The sequence below is a fragment of the Branchiostoma belcheri genome, unplaced genomic scaffold (genome assembly GCF_001625305.1).
Source record: "Branchiostoma belcheri isolate BF01 breed outbred unplaced genomic scaffold, Haploidv18h27 scaffold14, whole genome shotgun sequence".
In the NCBI taxonomy this organism is placed as follows: domain Eukaryota; kingdom Metazoa; phylum Chordata; class Leptocardii; order Amphioxiformes; family Branchiostomatidae; genus Branchiostoma; species Branchiostoma belcheri.
The window spans coordinates 2,891,931-2,911,358 of NW_017802824.1; the positions used below are offsets into that span (position 1 = coordinate 2,891,931).

At 40.7% G+C, this 19,428-nt stretch overlaps 1 protein-coding gene across 1 annotated transcript in view; it reads right to left on the bottom strand.

Moving 5' to 3' along the window:
* Positions 1–19,428, bottom strand: part of LOC109464545 (AT-rich interactive domain-containing protein 1B-like) — a 52,869-nt gene that overhangs the window by 14,963 nt on the left and 18,478 nt on the right. The window contains 5 exon segments of the mRNA XM_019761548.1: positions 6–440; positions 1,001–1,225; positions 3,455–3,544; positions 12,262–12,556; positions 19,249–19,353. Of these exon segments, the coding sequence (XP_019617107.1) occupies positions 6–440; positions 1,001–1,225; positions 3,455–3,544; positions 12,262–12,556; positions 19,249–19,353 (1,150 nt within the window).

The window sequence follows — 19,428 nt, forward strand, 5'->3', positions numbered from 1 at the left end:
TCTGCTGCTGCTGGGGAAGCTGGAGTGGGTGGACGCCCGTCCGGCGGTGTTGGCTGCGGCCATGACGGCGGCCTGGGCGGCTATCTGGGCGGCGCTCATGCTGGTGGCCGTGGCCTGGCCCTTGTACGCCGGGCTGGAGTTTATCCCAGGGCTGTGCTGGCCGAAGGAGTTGACTGGCGGAGCCTGGCTGGACCCGGTGTTGGGGATACTGCTCGCGCCCTGCGGCGGCATCCCGTACCCTCCCCCGGCGAAGTTCCCACCGCTCGACGGCGGCACTCGGTTCATCCCCATGTTGTACTGGGGCCCGGGACCGTGCATGCCGCTCCCGCCGCTACTGCTCCCCTGCATGTGGGGAGTCTGCATGCCCATTCCGGGGTTGTAGCCTGAGCTGTTGGGCATGTTTCCATACCCCTGCATGCCCTGCGACCTGGAATAGTTACCTGTGATGAAGAAGAAAAATAATCATTACAGAAACCGGAACTGTCAGATGTCTCTACTTCTTCAGTAATGCACGTAGACAGAATGTACTGCATCTGTGCAAAACCCATAATGTATTGTGCATAGCACTTCAGCAGAATGTCTTAACATTGTATTCATGTACTTAACGAAAACATGTCCACAGTTTTCAAATGCATCAGAAAGAAAAATATTTTTTGCAATAGCCAAAAGTCTGATGCAATGTTGAATAGAAACCACGAAAAATCACACAGGTGCAGTACATTCTGCCAATGTGCTGTTCAGTGACATTCAAACATGCATCAGTAACAACATTCAAAACAATTTGCCTGATAATTGACAGAAAAGCCTGTCAGAAAACAATGAAACACTACAGCAGTGATGTGGCGAATACTAACACATCACGTAGGTTCCTAGACACTGCCTTTTATGACCCTACTTCAAGGTCTGATACACAAAACGTATGGTGTCGCTTAGCAACAAAATGCGCTGCAGGACATATCATACATCAATAAATCATACATGTATGCCTTGTGTTACTCACTTGACTGGGGGTACTGCCCGTAACCCTGGCTGGGGGGACCCCCCTGCTGGTAGGGGGGCATCTGGTGACCCCCTCCGCCCATCCCAGGATGCATCTGTCCGGATGGCCTGGGAGACATGGGTGACATCTGTGCCTTCCCCTGTTGGGGGCCATAGGGTGACATGGGAGAACCCATCTGGTGCCCCCCTTGCATTCCAGGAGGGGGCATCTGCTGGTGGTACCCCCCTGTAACAGAGATGACAAGCATAAACATCAAGTATTACTCAACTGAATGGCACCATAGTGGCAATGATATAATATTTTAACTAAAACAAGAAAACTATTACAATGTTTCATCTTACAACTTGAAGCATTGTGGACCTCTAAAACTGTGTCTTAACTGGTCTAAAACATCAAAATAATTATCAAATTTCTTCCTAATTATCTAGCATTTTATTGTCTTGGTAAGTTAGTTCATCATAATTTCAACAGTACTGTTGCAATGCCACATTACTATGGTACAGTGTACAGACACAGTTGTTCTAATGCTTCAAACTGAAGGTACACCCGGGCCTTCCATGCTCCTAACAATGCTCTTATTTCACATCTCTGACCGGAGTCCTGACACGTTGGCACTAGTAACCTCAGGGGGACACTCGACCCCATATAGCAGCCCTCCTGTCAAACCACGATTTATAACCTGCCGTAAAATATGGCCTCTCCACAGCCCAAGATTACTTTCCAATACAGGAGCGGACCCGGCCATATTTCACGACAAGTCCGTCCCTACGTCTTTATACATTTCCCCACACTCGCCCTAACCCCGCGGTCCTTGTATTGAAGTGGAAATTAATAGCTGCCACAGTGCATTATTGCTTTATTTCACCTCGGTAACGTGTTGCCAATTTACGGGGCCGTACCGTCGTAGGTACACGCCGTAAATGGCTCCGGGCGTAATACACAGCCTCAGAAGGGATTCTAAAACGCAGGGGTGAAAATGAATGACATTCTTACGCGAAATTGGGTCACGTCGGTAATTATGTTCCCCGCATGCCACTTTGATATGGTGAGACTGATGCACGCCGCCTTGTTGCCACGGTGATATGTATATCAAAATGGCTGCCCACATTCACGGATGTCAAACTTTGGGAAAAGGGATTACTGTGCACTTCTGCGGCACTGCTTGTTTTATTGAATCAAAAACCCGGTCTTGCAGGTTGACCGTAGTCCATGAATGTCAAATTTAACCTACACACTGAATTTGATCATGATTTAAGGTACCAGTGCAGTTTTTAGGCTTGGAAACCAGATTTTTCAAAGACAGTATTCTAGTCACTTATCTACATAGTAATACTCAGTTGAAACAACACTATGCCAATGTATATCGACATCTACAGAGCAAAAGTGACAAATAGTGTGACAGAAAACGGTGACTGATTTTTTAGGGTCCCACCCAGAAAGTAAAGGACTCATCTTGTGGCTTGTTTCTGCACTGTTTTAAATCCCCTAAGTATGAAATTCTGATGCAAATGTGCTAACATTACCGGAAATAAGCACACAGTGCATCTACTGCAAATAGTCTTTAACAGGATGCTTGAATGCATAAATTGAGACACAGGATAAACAATGAAGCTGTATGTAGTGTACGTTATGTTGATTTTAACCCCCGGCTGTAATGGAGAGGTCGAAATAACTACCTCGTAAGGAGAAGGGCTTTGATTCGGCGACCAATTTGCCAGGTCCAGCTTTCATTTGCCAGCGAGGGTTCAGGCAGTGAGATTGGAATAACGAATTGCGCGGGAGGTTATTGAGATGCGACACGCGGGCCGACCTCTCTTATCACGCCGGCCTTGCCGTTATTGACGATATTGGATTTTCTGTCAGTATGTCACGTCCCTTCTCTCCTTCGGCGTCGCCCTGCAACCCGGGCCATATACGAGGAACGATTGACCAAGTGTTGTCCCTCCCAACCCCAATAAATGCCGGCCCATCTGATCCAATCTCCATCCGACAGGGCTCTTCCGCGCTGATAATTCTCTATATTTTGGCACCGACGGAGTCCCCCGCCAGCGGTAATGGGCACTTTTATCTCTGCGCCGGGGAAACGCAATGAAGCCGTCAGCCAACCGAATCTCGTTCTGGGGAAATTCTCCCTGAATGATGCATTACAGAGAACTGGTGATTTCCCCAGGGCCGCCCGGGCTTGCCTAATAAAAGCATATGGAGAGTCAGCAGAGGAAAGGGCAGGCTTGGCAGAGTGGCTGCATGCATAATGAAGGCTCCCTTCGATTCTGCTTTAATCAGGGATGGTCTCAAACCTGCCTTGTTTCCCCTAGACAATATCTTATTGTATAGTGTCAACATAAGAGCTTTATGGAATGAACAGGAAAGAGAGGTAAAGGTGGTCTTCTGAGAATCATGTAAACAACGAGCAAGTCTAATTATTTAGTGCCTAATGAACGACCAATCACGTACCTCGTTCCTGAGGCCCCATTGGTGACTGGTTCATTTGGTTATGTGACATGCTGTCTGATTGGCTGGTTGGTGGTGGCATTTGTGACGTTCCTGGATGATGAAAAAACAAACAACAGAATTGTCAGTTAAAAATATTCACATCAAGTTAATGAACAGTTTCCTTGGTCTTTAACAAATAAAATGCATAAAACAAGCTTAAGTACACAGTACCAAAGGTAAATGGTTTTTTTGCATTACAATTAAAATTCATCTGACATGTTCTATTCTGTTTGTTTATGGTGTTAATAGTTATGCTAATATATCAGATACAAGTATTCAAGACTAAGGGGTCCCAATGGGTTAGTTACATTTGCTTGTCTTTCCCTTGTCAAAGAGTCAAATAGTGGAACTGGAACAGCCAAACACAAGGTCAAGGGAGACAACCAGCCCTTCATAATAATCAGTGCTGAACACACTATTCCTAAACCTGCGCCCTTTCTGAATGCCAGAGGCGAATCACTCATAACAACCATAACACACTCAACACACTCATCCTGTACAGCACATCAGTGACCTATAACAAGCATTTAATGGTCCTCCACCGACTTACAAATTGCTTTTATACACAGTTGTGTAAAGATACCATGAAAATTGCATAACACGCAGGCATAGTAATCTGCCTTGCCTGCGCGGGATTCTAAACCGGAGTTTATTACATGTAACAGTTAATTCATCACAATCATCGTAACTTCATTGTTGTGTGTCACTGCATTATTCTAACCATAGATTCATCTTAACATTTTGCGTCACTTATGGCAACCTTGTTTGCTTAGCAACACAAGTAAGAGATCATCAAAATGTTCTTCATATTTACTGCTAATGTGTTATGTCCTAACCTCTTTAAACTATCCTTGTTTTTTTAAAAATCAGACACAAGTTTTCTTGTTCTTTCATCTAGGCCCTTGGTTACTTTTCATACAGTGTTTTATAATATGGTGTGGCAAGCTTTAGAAACAGCGTTAACCCCAGGGGCTCTTGTATAATTTGCTGCGGACATTTGCATAACGCGGCTGGCGGGAGATAGAAGGGCTGTAACTAAGATAACACAGAAACTGGGTAGAGGTTGGGACTGTAATCATCATTTATCAGCAGCTGGGCCCGACGGAGGCCTTCTGAAAGCCGTTACGTGTTTCTAGGACTCCTTTAAAGGCATCCAGTGCAGTTTTTAGGGCTTGGAAACCCCGACTTTTCAAAGTCAATATTCTAGTCATTTATCTACATACTGAGCTGATACCACACTATCCTAATGCATATTGACCCTCATGGAGCAAAAATGTCCCAACATTCTGACATTCTGAAAATGGTTACTGGGCCCTGGGCTGATTCTAGGGTACCACCCAGAAAATAAAGGACTCATCTTAGGGCTTTTTTAAATGCCCTAAGTATGAAATGCTGATTTAAATGTGCTAATGTGAAGCAGTATGTATCAATATCACAAAGATTGCCTTTTTTACCAGTAGAACATTCCGGTTCTGCTGCCCTGAAATCGCACTGGATGCCTTTAAACATTACTGACTTTTAGGGTACCACACAGAAAAAAAGGACTCATTTTAGAGCTTATTTCGGCACTGTTTTAAACGCCAAAAGTGTGAAATTCTGATGCAAATGCAACAACATTGCTGGCATTAAGCACATAGAATCATTAAGCACTGGTTTCATGTAAGCAACGCAGCATAATGTTATAAAATCTCTACCCATACTTGTTATCATTGTGACTTGATTGATAAGAAAGTCTCTGTTCGTAGGAGGCTTGCTAATACTTTGCAATAGCAAAAAATCATTTAGAAATTTTCTAAATCATCCATTGGATAAAGATTTTTTTGAAAAATTTCAGAACGATTTTCAGATAAAACTGACCCCGCATAAAAAGAAGGACGAAAAATAAAATCAATTTTAAAACCAACCAACAAATACGCTGGTAAAAACAGAATGCCCTTGGCAAAGGTAATAACATCACAGCTGAAGGCGTGATTTATGTATCTGATTCGAGCACGTTCGCTGCCTCATGATTCAAACATGAAGGTTATACTGTAAAGCTCACTATTTCAGGGCACCAAATATTACCTGAACTCCCGCCTTGGGCTATTCTAGCATTATGTAATATTTCATCAATACAGCTTTAAAGATTATGAAGGATTAACCAAAATATACGCCTATCGGATGGCAACTAGGAGAATTTATTAATAGTTTGGCAGTGATTCACAGTTCTACAGTATTGATTCTCTGCATAGCACGCACTTAATATGAGCTTATCACTTACTATAGGGAGGAAATACACGGGTTATAAAAGTCTATTACTTTCATTCATCTTCTGGTAGGAAAACGTAGCTGGAAACTACACTGTTGGAATAGGGAATATTTAACATTGTGAGCTCGTCTATGTTGCCTAATAGCTTTTTTTTGGTGTAAAGAAAATTAGGGTTTAATCAATGGATCTGATTTTGACCAAAGTCATTTTTTTTAATTCTCAGATTTGAATGGTTCTAATATATTGAATTGTTTCCTTACACAGGGCTTACATACCTCTTACAAACAACTCACAATTGGGTAGGTTTTGCATTGTAGTGCAATGTAGAAAACTCACTGCCCTGAATACAAAATCATTTGCTACGACACAGTTAAGCAAAATAAATTTAGCAAGTTTGTGGTTAGACAATATTTTGGAAATCATTCAGAAACTGCAGAGCGTAGGAAAACTTATTGATGTACGACAAAGCAGGCCGATTTACACAGAAGAAAAATTCAACACGTGCAGTTTTCTAAACGTCAGTTTTTTTCCCATTGTGTAAATAGGGTCTTACTCTTAGCAGGGCTCGAAATACTGGGTGCATGTGCACCTTAGTGCGCCCATATTTGGAGCTGTGCACCCAATTTTTTTCTGTGGGTGCACTAGTGCACCCAAATACTTTTGCAGGTATTTTTGTACATATCAAATGTGTAATAGTATACAGGATATTCCAGGCATCTAAGTGTCAGAAAAATAATAAAAACTTTGTTGTAATACTTAAGACTTTGAAGTTAGCTCCCATTTCAGATTTAAGCTCAGCAGATGAGCAGTAAGATAATTGTAATTATAGGTTTTACTTCATATGGTGCACCCAAAAAAATTTAGTGCACCTAATTTTGTAGATTGGGTGCACCAGGTATATATTGCCAAAAGTGAATTTTGAGCCCTGCACACTCAGGCCCTTTGTCCCCACACACTAACACCTGTAACCTTGTCAGACCAAGTGGCCCTTTTGTTTGCCTGAGGGCAGGGTCAAGGGCTTCACAAAGAGCTTTTCATGTGTAAATAATGTGTAAACTGGCAGAGACACCCCCTCTCACATGGCCCACTCTAGCAACTACTTTTCTCACTATTGCAAAACCCTGTAGAAAATTGAGAGAATGACAGGGAAACCAGGAATGGTTTCTTTCTAATACTCCTGGCCAAAAACATGATTACCCTCGGATGCATATGAATTATAATATATAATGTTCACAGACAAAAGGCTGGAGCAGGAAAAGCATTGCTTTGTTTAAAAGTTTTCTTTTTTTGGTCACAGCACAATAAAAGTTGTGTGGGGAAAAGTCCTTCTAAGGCCACACCAATTTATTTCCTTGGTTAACGGATTCGCCGCTTCGTTTTTTTGCCAAAATGAAATAAAAATAAAAACAGAACAAAAATCCATACTCTCGGGTCCCGAATTGGGGCCCCAAAATCCACCCCGTACGTTGTAATTTTTCAAAATTTGGGCATAGTTAACAGCGTTAAAAATACATTGCTTCAAGGCAGAAACATTTTTCTGAGTGCAATTTGTTCGGAAAGCCAGGTTGCCTCTTCAAAAGTTCGTCAAAAAAAATTCTTTTGATATAGAACTCGCCCCCCACCCCCTTTGCACATGTCACCATTCATGGGACAAAACTTCACTGACGACAGTCCAACGTACGGCAGATTTACTAAGTCACCTGTAACAACATATCATCTCCCTTTTAGATATATTATATTTCATTTAGAAACACGTATTGTGTCGGAAACATGTGCTAGTAACGGGCGTTAAAAGAGTAATCGGCCGAACGTATAAATTCGGCCTGGGCGGCACATGCACACACACCTTCAAAACGATCTTTTTTCCAGGGAATATGTAAAAATAACACGGCATAACAATGTATTCTGGCATCACAAACTGTATTACTCTCAAAAAGTACAAAATCCTACCACAAACATGGGAATTTGGCAAAGTAAAAAGTCCTCCATGCACGTAAGTCCATTCACTAAAGCAACTTCCTCACGGTCGGAAGAGTCCACTTCGAGTAGGGGGAAATAGGATCTTTTAATTATAGAAATTACTCTGTGAAAAGCACTACATGTGCATGTGGCATTCTAACAAAGTTACATCTTAATTAGATACCTATAAACAGGAGTACAATTGCAAATAATGCATCAATTATTACATCTAAATTTTTTAATAAAATGGTTCCCCCTACAAATAAAAATCCCCATACATCAAAGACTTTATAGTGAAACCCTAGACCATTGAATTTGTGGCAACTTGAAGAGTGTGTCAATGTGGCTATTTGTTTGAATGATGGCTATGTATAATGTAAATGGGAAATATAAAATGTATTTGGGAATTGGGGAAAGAAATAAAATATCTGTAAAAGTAGTTAATTCTTTTTCCAATAACTTTTACACATTCCTGGAAATTTGTCTAAAGCATATATTTAGGATATTGTAAATTTCAAGCTCTAAATAGCTTCCATATCAGCCAGACACAACAGAATGCCCAGCCCAGTGGTAAGCTGTGTGCCCTGAACTAAGAAAACAATGGGATCTGAACAGAGCACCCTGATTTAAACCACTCTTTGGAACTTTGAAAGATGAATAAAAGTGAAACCAGTTGGATGGGTGTCTTGTCAACTGACAGTTTGTTGTTCATACAGTAAAGATGTGTATCTTGCAAAATAATACAAATAGTTGTAAAGGGATGTAAGAGAAGTTGCTCATACATGTAGTAATGGTCCTTTCAGTTCAATAAGTGTCTAATATAATGTCTTATATCATTTTGTAACTTAACTTACTGGATTGCTTACTACATGGCTGTATGGCAGGTGGTCTCAAATTTTTATTTTTATTTTTTTTTCGCCCGCCCGCTCCATTTTTTTTCTAGAAAAATCCGTTAACCAAGAAATTAAATTGGTGTGGCCTAAGTAAAGATATTCCAGACTGTAGTCTGTTTTATGTAAGTAATGCTAACACACTGACCTGAATAAAGCCATCCCCTTGAATGATAACACAAATACAGATGTTATGGAAATGAGCCATCTGTTACATAACTACATATAAATACTGTTAATCCCTCTGTGTCTTCTTTGCAACCTAACCCAAATGATGACATCCCAAATCTGGAGTTTGATACACTCCAAGCAGAGATTTGGCCTTCGGTTTATTTTTGACAAGTTTAGCCGTTTTTATCAGCCTTTCTCTCTTGTACTGGTATCTTTTATTATGCCAGCCCGGTGGCAAATGATAACTACCTGGCAAATGGATACTGCCACGCCAATTTGAGACTGTCTTTGTAGCCACCAAGAGATCTGCTTGGAGATTTGAACGGTCTGATCACTTAACAGTTTGACACATGATACAGGTTGTGGCATTCTAAAGAGCACATTTACTACTCGGTGGGTTCAATGTTATACCGCTCAATTTCAATTCTAATCCCTTTATGCCACTTGCGACAAGCTTTTCATTGCAGTTGGAATACTGGGGAACATCAAAATAATGGAGAGAGAGAAAAGGTACCAAAGGGCCACTACAGATTGAAGTTTATGAGCTGTGGTGCCATTTATGCCTGCCAGGGAGCAGCAACAACCAAATGTAATGTTAGTTGCAATGACACAGGATAGTAACTTTTATGCTGCATTATGTAACATATACGTATATGTACATTTTTAGTTTTAGGTAGAGATAGAAAATTAGATAAGTAGAATGTAGAACTTCATGTTAGTATATATGTTTTTATTTTACATTGCTCAATACATTCTGTACTCATTGTTCTTGTCAATGTCTGTTTGCAATTAACCTTGGGCATGAACTTGCAAGAAAGCTGTTACTTATTCAGAATTCTTATGTAACATATAAAAAAAGCCAATTTAGAAAGGAAGTTGAATCAACCTTACTCCAAGGTAATAAAGTGGCTTTCAGGAGGTGGTGGTGCCAAAATATTACACTGTACGAGTGTGTTTAAAAGCTAGAAACGTGCTGTCAGTCAAGATTGTTTACATTCTGGTATTTTGTGGTGGTGACACAAACTGAGTGTGCCTCCTGTCGGCTGTTTTACTGCCAACCATAAATGTCAGAAATTTGAAATACAAATGTATTTTAGCACAAATATGTTGAAAAGTTGAAGTAAATGACAATCAAATGAAGATTTCTTAAAATAAAATGTAGTTCAATTTTTGGTGCAAAAATGTTACATAATGCTCCTTTAAGACATTTTGGATGCGACCCCTCTACTACAAATGTATTTCATTGGTACAGTAATACCAGTGATGAGCCAAGTCTTTGGTCTGGGGCACGTCTTGACCCAGAGTAGAAGACGTTCTCCCTTCTTGAAGTAAACAGTCTTGACACTTCCGTGTGCCACTTATCCCACAATACTCTGGGAGTCCCTTTTACAAGCACATGGCTCCAGGCTTTAAACAAGCTCCGCCTCCGCAATTAGCACCCCTCTAAGAACCAAGTGTGACCCTTCCAACAGCACATGTCGCCCCTCTGGGGTGAACCGAGGTCAGACTGGGAGACTGATAGATCCCAGTCAAACCAGAGGTTTCATCCACAGTTCCAGGTAATAAATGAGATGTGGCAGCATAGAACGATGTGCCAACTTACAAGGCCCAATCCCATAACTTCACACTTCTAACTCACCCCGGGGGCATTAAATCTTACATTGGAGTGTCAATATGGGTAAAGATGGATTTCTTTTGAAAGTAGCACATGGCAATTGGTAGACATTAACTGCTGAGAGAGCTGTCTGTTGGAAGAACAAGGTAGGCAATGCTGTATCTTATGTTGTAACAAGGGTACAGTAAAAATTTCCCAAGACCACTGAAGGGACTGATATATATAATCTGGTCTATGTGGACAGGTGGTCACTATATAGGGGATTCTTAATGCTTGTGTCAATGGGAAAGATTATCTAAGGGATCACCAAAAAGTGGCCACGAGGTCCTTTTGTAGAGGTGGTCACTTGTACAGGTTTGACTGTAGTACTTGAAGCTCAGTGTATAAAAAAGGAAAATTAATTTTTCTTCGCAAATGTCAATGGCAATTTTAGCCTCTTTACAAACGGAAAACTGAAATAGTTTCTTTTCTCAATTTTTCCTTACAATACTAGAGGGTACAATGCCCTTTTCTTTTGATGTAGACAGGCTAGGCAGACACAACAAGTTTTTCTTGTACAATCCATTCCACAAGTCTCAAGTTTCCACCTATGAAAATACAGGATCTACAGTTGAACGATTGTCGATAGATCTGTTTTTCTTTAATCACTAGTTACCTAGGCATGATATTAGTCCCATCAGGGAATGTATGTTATGTCCTTGTAAGTTTCCTATCCTATTTTAAGTTGGTATACACCACAACCATATTTGCTAAGGTTAAGTAACCAGAATCTAGTCTGTGAGAATCTTCAAACTTGCAGAAAATATGTCTTAGTTTCCTTAGGATATTTCTTCTTCTGTGTTAACTTCAAGTTAAAATAAGAATGGTACGTTCTGAAGCCTGTGCAATACAGTTTTTCACAGCAATGGTTTTCACTTCACAGCTTTTATCAAGAACCTCCTCCTCAAACTGCTAGCTAGTTTGTTTGGTGGGGACACCTATCAGTTCTTCACTGAACAGCAGTTTATTTTAGACCCCTAATGTACCCAGTCCATATATTTCCCCATTCAGTATTTTTAGGAGGTAAACATTTACACCAACATTACTGTTGTCAATATCAGTAAATATAAACACAAACCTCAGTTGAAGTTTATGCATGTATTATTTATCATTTTACAAGTATGCAAATTTCATAAAAGCTATTTATGAGGTTCATAAACCAAATCAAGCCACAGAAAAAACATAAACCTTCATAAACTCAATTACATTTGTACAACCTTTGATGTAAAAACCACTGATGTTCCCACATGGAGAGATACTATCAATATTACAAAAGAAAAATTGAGCAACCTGTAATTTTGCACACTGAAAAAACAGGCAAGAGATTCAATGGTGGCTATTCAATGGTGTCGGCCTATGTGGATATGAGGCACAGTTTTGCCCAGACGTGCCATGCAAGCAACCTTTATCGTTGGACTCGAATCTGAACCTGAACTGGAATGCAAGTTTAACAACACTTCTCTTGTTGATAATAATGTTGATGTTGATAATATATAGGCATTATTAGGTTGAGAAGGTTGAGGTGGCTTTTGTATATGCAAATTGCAGAACAAACCTTGCACTGTGTAAATAGTGTAGTCTAAATCGCAATTTTTTGCAATAAATGTACTTTAATATTCGCAGTTTTCGTGGTCACTTCTGTACTGCAAACTTATCATTACTGTTAACAAATAATTTGCCGACTTTGTATTTCCTGCAACTGCTACCACCTTGAGCATATAGTTCAGTGAACACCTCAATTTTTCTCAGACCGTAAACATTTGATACCGTGAACAAGAAGTGAATTACAGTATATCTAGTAAATTCTTCCAAGTGAACCAAGTTAAACTCAGTTCTTATCACATACCTGGTCCACTGGCAGGTGACATGGGCGACCTGCTCTGTGCACTCAGGTGTCCAGGGGACCCCACCGGTGAGGGTGACGGTCTCAGCCCGGCCACACCAGGGTGGGGGTGGGGGGAAGCCACCCCGGGGTGGGGAGACGCCACCCCAGGGTGTGGGGAGGTCACCCCAGGGTGTGGGGAGAGCTGTGCTTCGGGAGGCTGATTGTATTTGTCGTTCTGGTTGTTGAGTTGTGGGGTGGAGTTGTTCTGTGTTCCCTCATTGCCAGTTGGCAGGTCGTCAATTGCACCAGAAAGATCCTGGAATAAAAACGTTATCATTAGAATAATGAACTACCAAGTCATCAGGCTACTTATATGTACATACACATTGTATAACCACACTCCCAAAAAGAGGAGGAGTAACCAAGCATTTCACATAATTTTTCTGATGGAGACCAAACATTTATTTTCTGGAACATAAGATGTATGATCTGGGATAGAATTTATTAACAGTAATATCATATCACTGTAGTTCTGTCAGGTTATTAAAATGAAATGCAGTAGAACAAAAATCATATAACCTTTCAGAAATTTACTCAGAGATAGCTTGCAAACATTTTGATATAGACAGGCATCTTCAGTTTTTCTTCTGCATTTTTTTTCATAAGAATCAAGATTGTCATAATTTGGACAAAACATTGCATCATATAACGTAAACCAACAGACGTAAAAATTCAACAGTGAATATTCTCAAAGAATCACAGAGGAAGCAGCTGAGGTTTTAAGAGCACATGTCCTGTCTTCTGAATAAATCAATACTATAAATAAACCCATGGTAAAACCCCCCCAACCTCCAAAGCCAAATCCATAATTGGGGTCGTGACCTCGACATTCTTGACCCATGAGGCAATGGCAGTTTCATCACCCCTGGCAACCACATCAAACAAAAACAGGAAGTACACCTGGGTAGAATAGAGAAGCAGCCCCACACAGAAATAAAAATCCATACAACGTTCGCCTTTGTTGATTAAACCCTCGACGCTGATGGTATGTTTGAAATTCTGTTGCCAATAGCGATGGTTATGCCTGAAGGCTGGTTGGATGATTATAATGTGTAGAGTCATGCATATTAACTGATCTTCAATGTTGTCAGCTGTCTTTTGATATGAGGTTTCAAAGCTACCTTGCTTGGACCACGTGTAAGACTCTCAGCAGATGCATGTGGTACAAACTACATTTGTGGTTTTCCTTACCATTGTATTTGCCAGAATTTGCTTGGGTTCACAAAAGAAACTACATTTGAACTGTCAATGTATAATTTACTACCGTATTTCTGGATTTTGAAACTAGGGGTGAGTGGTTAAGTACCCTGGCTCTCGGGAATCGAACCCAGGCCACCAGTTTGCGCACTGTTTCAATATATATTGTGCCAAAAGGATAGAAAGGAAACATCCAAATTCAAAAGAATTGCGGCAGCATTATGTCTGTTGAATGATTAATCTTCAGTTTAAAAAAAAAATACCCTAAGTACGACAAAAAACCTTAAAACCCTAAGTATGACAAAAAATAAGAAGCTTTTTGGAATATGCTGAGGAAATCTGACAAGTGTTATCACCCTGGATTCACTGACATTAGCCAGCTTGACAACACAATTATGCAAGGATCAACACAAGAATGTGATCAAAGATAAGGTCTGAAGAAATATGTTTACACTTATTTTCTTTTTATTCAAATTACTACAGAAACATTTACACATATTTCCTCTATTTTGTTTCCATTATTCTAAGACAGGTAACATTTTTTAATTGCAGTTTTCTTGCCTTCTGACAACCTTTGTTAATCTTGAAGTTGAAGAGATAAAAGATGTTTTATTCATTTTGTTTTTAAAAAGATTATGATGAAACAACTACAGAAAACCCAACTACGTTCTAGTCGAATAGAACGCAGCAAAATAAAATATAATGTGTAATAACTAAATTCTGTCATCGCTAGTATAATAAATAGACTCAAATGTTTCATAAACAAATGTCACAACCTTTAACTTTCTACTAATTCTAGCTGTCTGGACTTCCATATTGTATTACTGAGTCAAAAACATACAGTCATTTAGACAATGTTGTCATTTTAATTTCTGAAATATCACACAATTAAAAATAGCTCTAGTATGCTACACATATCTAACGTTTGTGAGAACATCCACTTGTTATTCTGCACATGTACTAGGAAAGAAAAATGCAGCACGCAAAATAAAAATTTAAAAACAATCATTTGATATCATCAACTGCAGTGTAGTTCACATACATTTGGTGATTCTGGAAGGATAACATATTATCAACATAGCTTTATTTGCAGAACACATTTTCTTTGACTGGATTAATTACGTATGTTTGTTAGGATTAATTCTTGTGATTAAAACTAAAATAACAAACAGCCAAAATGTTTCCCACTTCTCAAAATGTTTTATTTTCAAACCTGACGGCAAGAAATACATTCTCGTATAAACAGAGGGCCGATTCTAGATCAGAACTGCGAACGCAGCTTTTATCTGGACCTATAAAGTTGCCCAGCTCGCCAGCCTGGCTACTCCCAGTCACAGCCTCTATATTAAACCTCATTTGCAACGAAACTCAATACACCAGAGCCTCTCGCCTCTGACCCAATACACAGGATCCAATAAACGAAGCCCCTTCCCCCAGTTTCTTCCAGGGTAATAAACACTACTGCTTTTGCTGGCATCTTACCGTGAAAATATTTTGGAATAATAAATATGTATGAAAGAAAATGTTTGTGAAAATCCGAGCAGTGATGTATTTGTGTGTGGTGTTTAATCACGACTCGAGTATGCAAAAAAACTGGCAGTATCGATCGCCGCTCTGTATTCTGTGTTGTAAAGGGCATTTGCGTTCTATCCCAGAACTCCCAGCTCCAATTTGTCACTTTTGCCTCGGAAAATGGGACAACATCCGCGGTAATTAAAACCGAAGATGAGAAGCGGGGAGCCTCCGTCCCTGCTTCCCTTTGTCCGCCCGAGGATTGGTTCAATCCGACGGTAGAGCGTGCGCGGACCAGCGCACAGGACGCCCGTCCAGAGGTCGCCACATTATTTAACAAACCAATCTCGCCCTGCGCCTGCCAGCGGCACCATTAATTCAAGAGCGGGGTCCAGAGGATAATATATTCAAGCACCACTGAGCAGGAGCCGGCAAGCCAAGTGCGGCAAAATTAAAAAGAAAACGGATGCATGTCAGGCGTGCCTCAGGTGGCACACACCAGTGTGGCTGGGCACTGTCATGCCAACAATAAAACACACCAGCACGACTTGACTAGGAAAAAAAAGCCCCCTTTCTAGCCCCCCATGTTGACTGCTTTCTTCCAAACCTACACGTTCGCACAGCAATCGAACCTGGCAAAAAATGGCATAAGAACAGGACACAATGTGTATGATTTCAGGACAGATATCCCTATCTGACACGGTTCTGGATAAAGGACAGGTTGTGCTAGTTGGCCTCCTAGACAAAAAGAGGGTTTCAAGTCTAAAAAAAAAACCCAGTCAACCTTGCATGAAAAATTCAGTCTGAAAGATTTCTCCTACACCTTCAAAAAGTCCTGTTTTTTAACTGTTGAATTGAGAAACTACTATGTTTTACAAAGATAAGAATCTGGTGGAAAGAAAGCCCAGAAACTCCATGTGAACACTGTATACACATGGGGCCCCAATTTGCATACTGCCTGCCCTCATTTACCGGGCTGACACAATGCGTTTGGGTTTTCTTTCCCACATCTGCTGGGAGGGGCGAACGTTCCCTTGGCCTGCCAACAACTGGCTCAGCCCCTTTTCCCTTTTAACCATCCACCAATGACATGGAACCCTCCTCATGTTTACATCTTTTTCTGACAAAATTTGTCAATTTTCAGGTTTCAGGGATCAACAACAACTACTGAAAGTGCCCTGTTATCATGCACACCATTGTTCCCTGCCATTAGGCTGAAAGCATAATGGTTTATTTATAAGTCTCCTCATTTGCATGAAAAGTAGTCCCGGGTATGGCCTTTGTAGAACAGAAGGGCAAACGGCTGCCTATCAATTCCACTCTGGCTGCCGACAATTTTCGCTCCCAGATGAAAAACGGTGATGAAATGACGACAAAGGAGACCAAGTTTAAGATCCTTGGTATTTCCTGGACACGATGACAACAATTTGGGGGAGAATTATCCGGTTTAGAAGGAGTTAGAATTTTGGGCAAATAATGTGTCCTTCACTGGCAGACATGTATGCATGCTATCAGCAGTGGCAGACTGGGGGAGGGCCATTGACACACGAGTATGGGGTGCACAGGCCAGGATTAGAACCAACTAAACTTTAGTCCAGCCATACACGGAAACATTTACCACAGCTAACATTGAAATTAAACATTTTTTCGTCCAATTTGTGAGGCAAACTCAACAAAATGGGCTGAAAATTTCAAATCATGTGACCAGCATCTCATGTGTGCTTGCATGTGACATGGGCCCCATGACTATAAGGCAGTGCTGCACTACTGATGCAGAAAATAACCTAAAATTCCCCTTTCTCTCACAAAATTACCACTATCCTGCTACTTCTACAACAAAATTTGACCTACATATCCTTTCCCCCTGATATTTTCACATCATTTGTTTCAATTAGTTGCAAAATTATAAATTCAACTGACATAAAAAACATCACTTTTGTAACAGATGTGTCATAAATCAGATAAAACAACAGGAAGAAAATAAGCTGTGGCAATCGGGCTCTAGTATAATGAACGCGTGTGGACTACTTTTCGCGGGCTGGTCTGTGAACGTGACAGCTGGGTTGCGTGGAATTATCCGCGTGTGAATCAGGTGGATGTAGAATTGAATAGCCAGCCCCCAGGACATTTTACTTCCCTCTGCACCATGTGTCTGTGGCGTTCTTAACCCCAGGGGAGCCAATCACCACAAACAAAGAACATATCCTTCCACACCAAAACTTGGGCTGTTATCTGAGAGTCAACTTCTAATTCTGATGTCACAATAGAAAGTGGCTACAAAATATACACGTGAAGCAACTAGATTTTTCAGTGAAGTTAAAAATTAATATTTGCTACAGGCACCCAAAGCTATGTATTTACTTGATACAGTGGTCGAAATACTTTTTTTCAGTGCTCTGCAATATTGCAGAAGAGTCAAAATTTCGTCCTGCAATTTGGAAATACTTTCTGCAAATACACAAGCCCCCATATTACAACCTTCTGAAACCAATAATGCCTATTTTTGCATCATATATATATATAGCTTTGTAAATCTGTAGCATAACTGAAATTCTTACAAAATATCACTATTTTAAATATGTTTGGACCGTAAAAATTTTATCGGTCCGGTCCAAAAAAACCGAAACGTCGGTGGACCGTTTTTTTGGGCCGGAACAAAAATCCATACTTGTTGTTACTGATGGTCACTACATGCAAGGAAGCCTGCCAGGAAAATCAAAATCCAGCCTTCAAATAAACGAAGTTTACCTTAGTCTCCGTCTCTCTCATTTTGCAACAATATTATCCCGTTTTTTCGGTACCGATAGTCATCTAGAAATCACAAAGCACAAGTTTACGGGCCGTGTTTGGTTCGGATCGAGCCGAAAATCACTGATATTTTACACCACATGGTCACAAATTGTGACGCACGTAAATTTTCACTCCAAATGAGAAATTACCGCCCAACAAAACGGACCATTAGGTTCCCAATGCTGTATTTCTCTTTTGTTCATGTGATCAACTTGTTTTCTTTCCTTGAATCATGCAAAATACCAAGGAAAAACATCGAAACTTCGGCAAATTATCGCCGAGGCGAGTGTGCTTCTTCGGAGAAGCCATGTTTCCTTTGCCGTGTTGCCTGCTGGGAAATGCTCGGCGGAAACTGCCGAAAATTGCCGAGGCAGTTGTCGGGTCCTCCCGGGTGACGAAATCTAACATCGGAAAATGCCGAGGGCCCATATTTGGTTATCGTCGCCTTTCGTCGCCTTGTCGAAATCGTTCAACTTTGACCCCAAATTCCCTTATATGGGACCATTACAGTCTGCTGGAAAACGCCGGCGGCAGGTTCGTGCGGCGCAGGTTTTCAATCTATTCACAGCGCCGCTACTTTGCTAATATTGAAATCTATTGAATCCGGAGCCTATATTTTTTCCTTCTGCAAAATTGCAGATTGTAAGATTTTTTCTTCTGCAATCTTGAAAGTCTATCTGCAAATTGCAGACTGCAGACGGGTATTTCGAACACTGTGATATCTATCATTTAAATACGAGTATTAATGGCATTTTACGTGGTCTAAAATGCAGAAAATTATACTTTGTTTGTGCAGTGTGAACACACAAACACCATCAGCTTTGTGGGGATTCAAGCATTAAACTCATTCCCTTTCCAAAGAGTGCAATAAACGTGACAGATTACTGTTTTACCTGGTACGAAGAAAATTTCCAAAACATAAAAACAGAAGAAACATGTAATATAGAAAATATGAAGCAAAATGTGCCATTTTCTTCAGAGAAGTGTGTTTCTGATTAATTTAAACAAAGGATCAGTGTTCTAGCCAGCACCCATCTTTCCGTTACTAGATGAAATTTTGCTGCTCACGACAGTCAAAAATTTGCTAATCTGTCATCTCTGAATGGATTTAAAAATCTACATCTTCAGATTTGAAAAGAGATGTCATTAAACTAAGGTTAGGCCCCCCAAAATGCAAAAATAGTGTTTCCCAGGGTCAAGATTTCAACGTTTTCCTGGGGGAGCACGCCTCCGGACCCCCTAGGATCGTCGTGCCTCCGTAGTGACATTTCGTGCCTACAGCGCTCAACATGATGTTACATCAAACAAAATTGAGATGACAGGGAAAAAAATCCAGGCTGGCTCGAACACTGACCAACACAAAGGATGGAAAAACAGTGTGAATGGGAAGAGTGAGAGATAGCGGTGGTAAAACGAAAGAGGTACGAAAAATAAATGAAATGGACGAACCGGCAGACTGGGAGGGCGCGTGATCTGGCTAGCGAGGACGCCCTCGTCGGGAGCGGGCACCGGTTTGGGGACAACGGTCGGGGGAGACCGCACTCCGGGAAAACCCTGGTGACAACCAAAAACGCACCAAACGTAAAGAAAACAGTTCAAAATGGTTCGATGGCAACAAAACGTAACAAA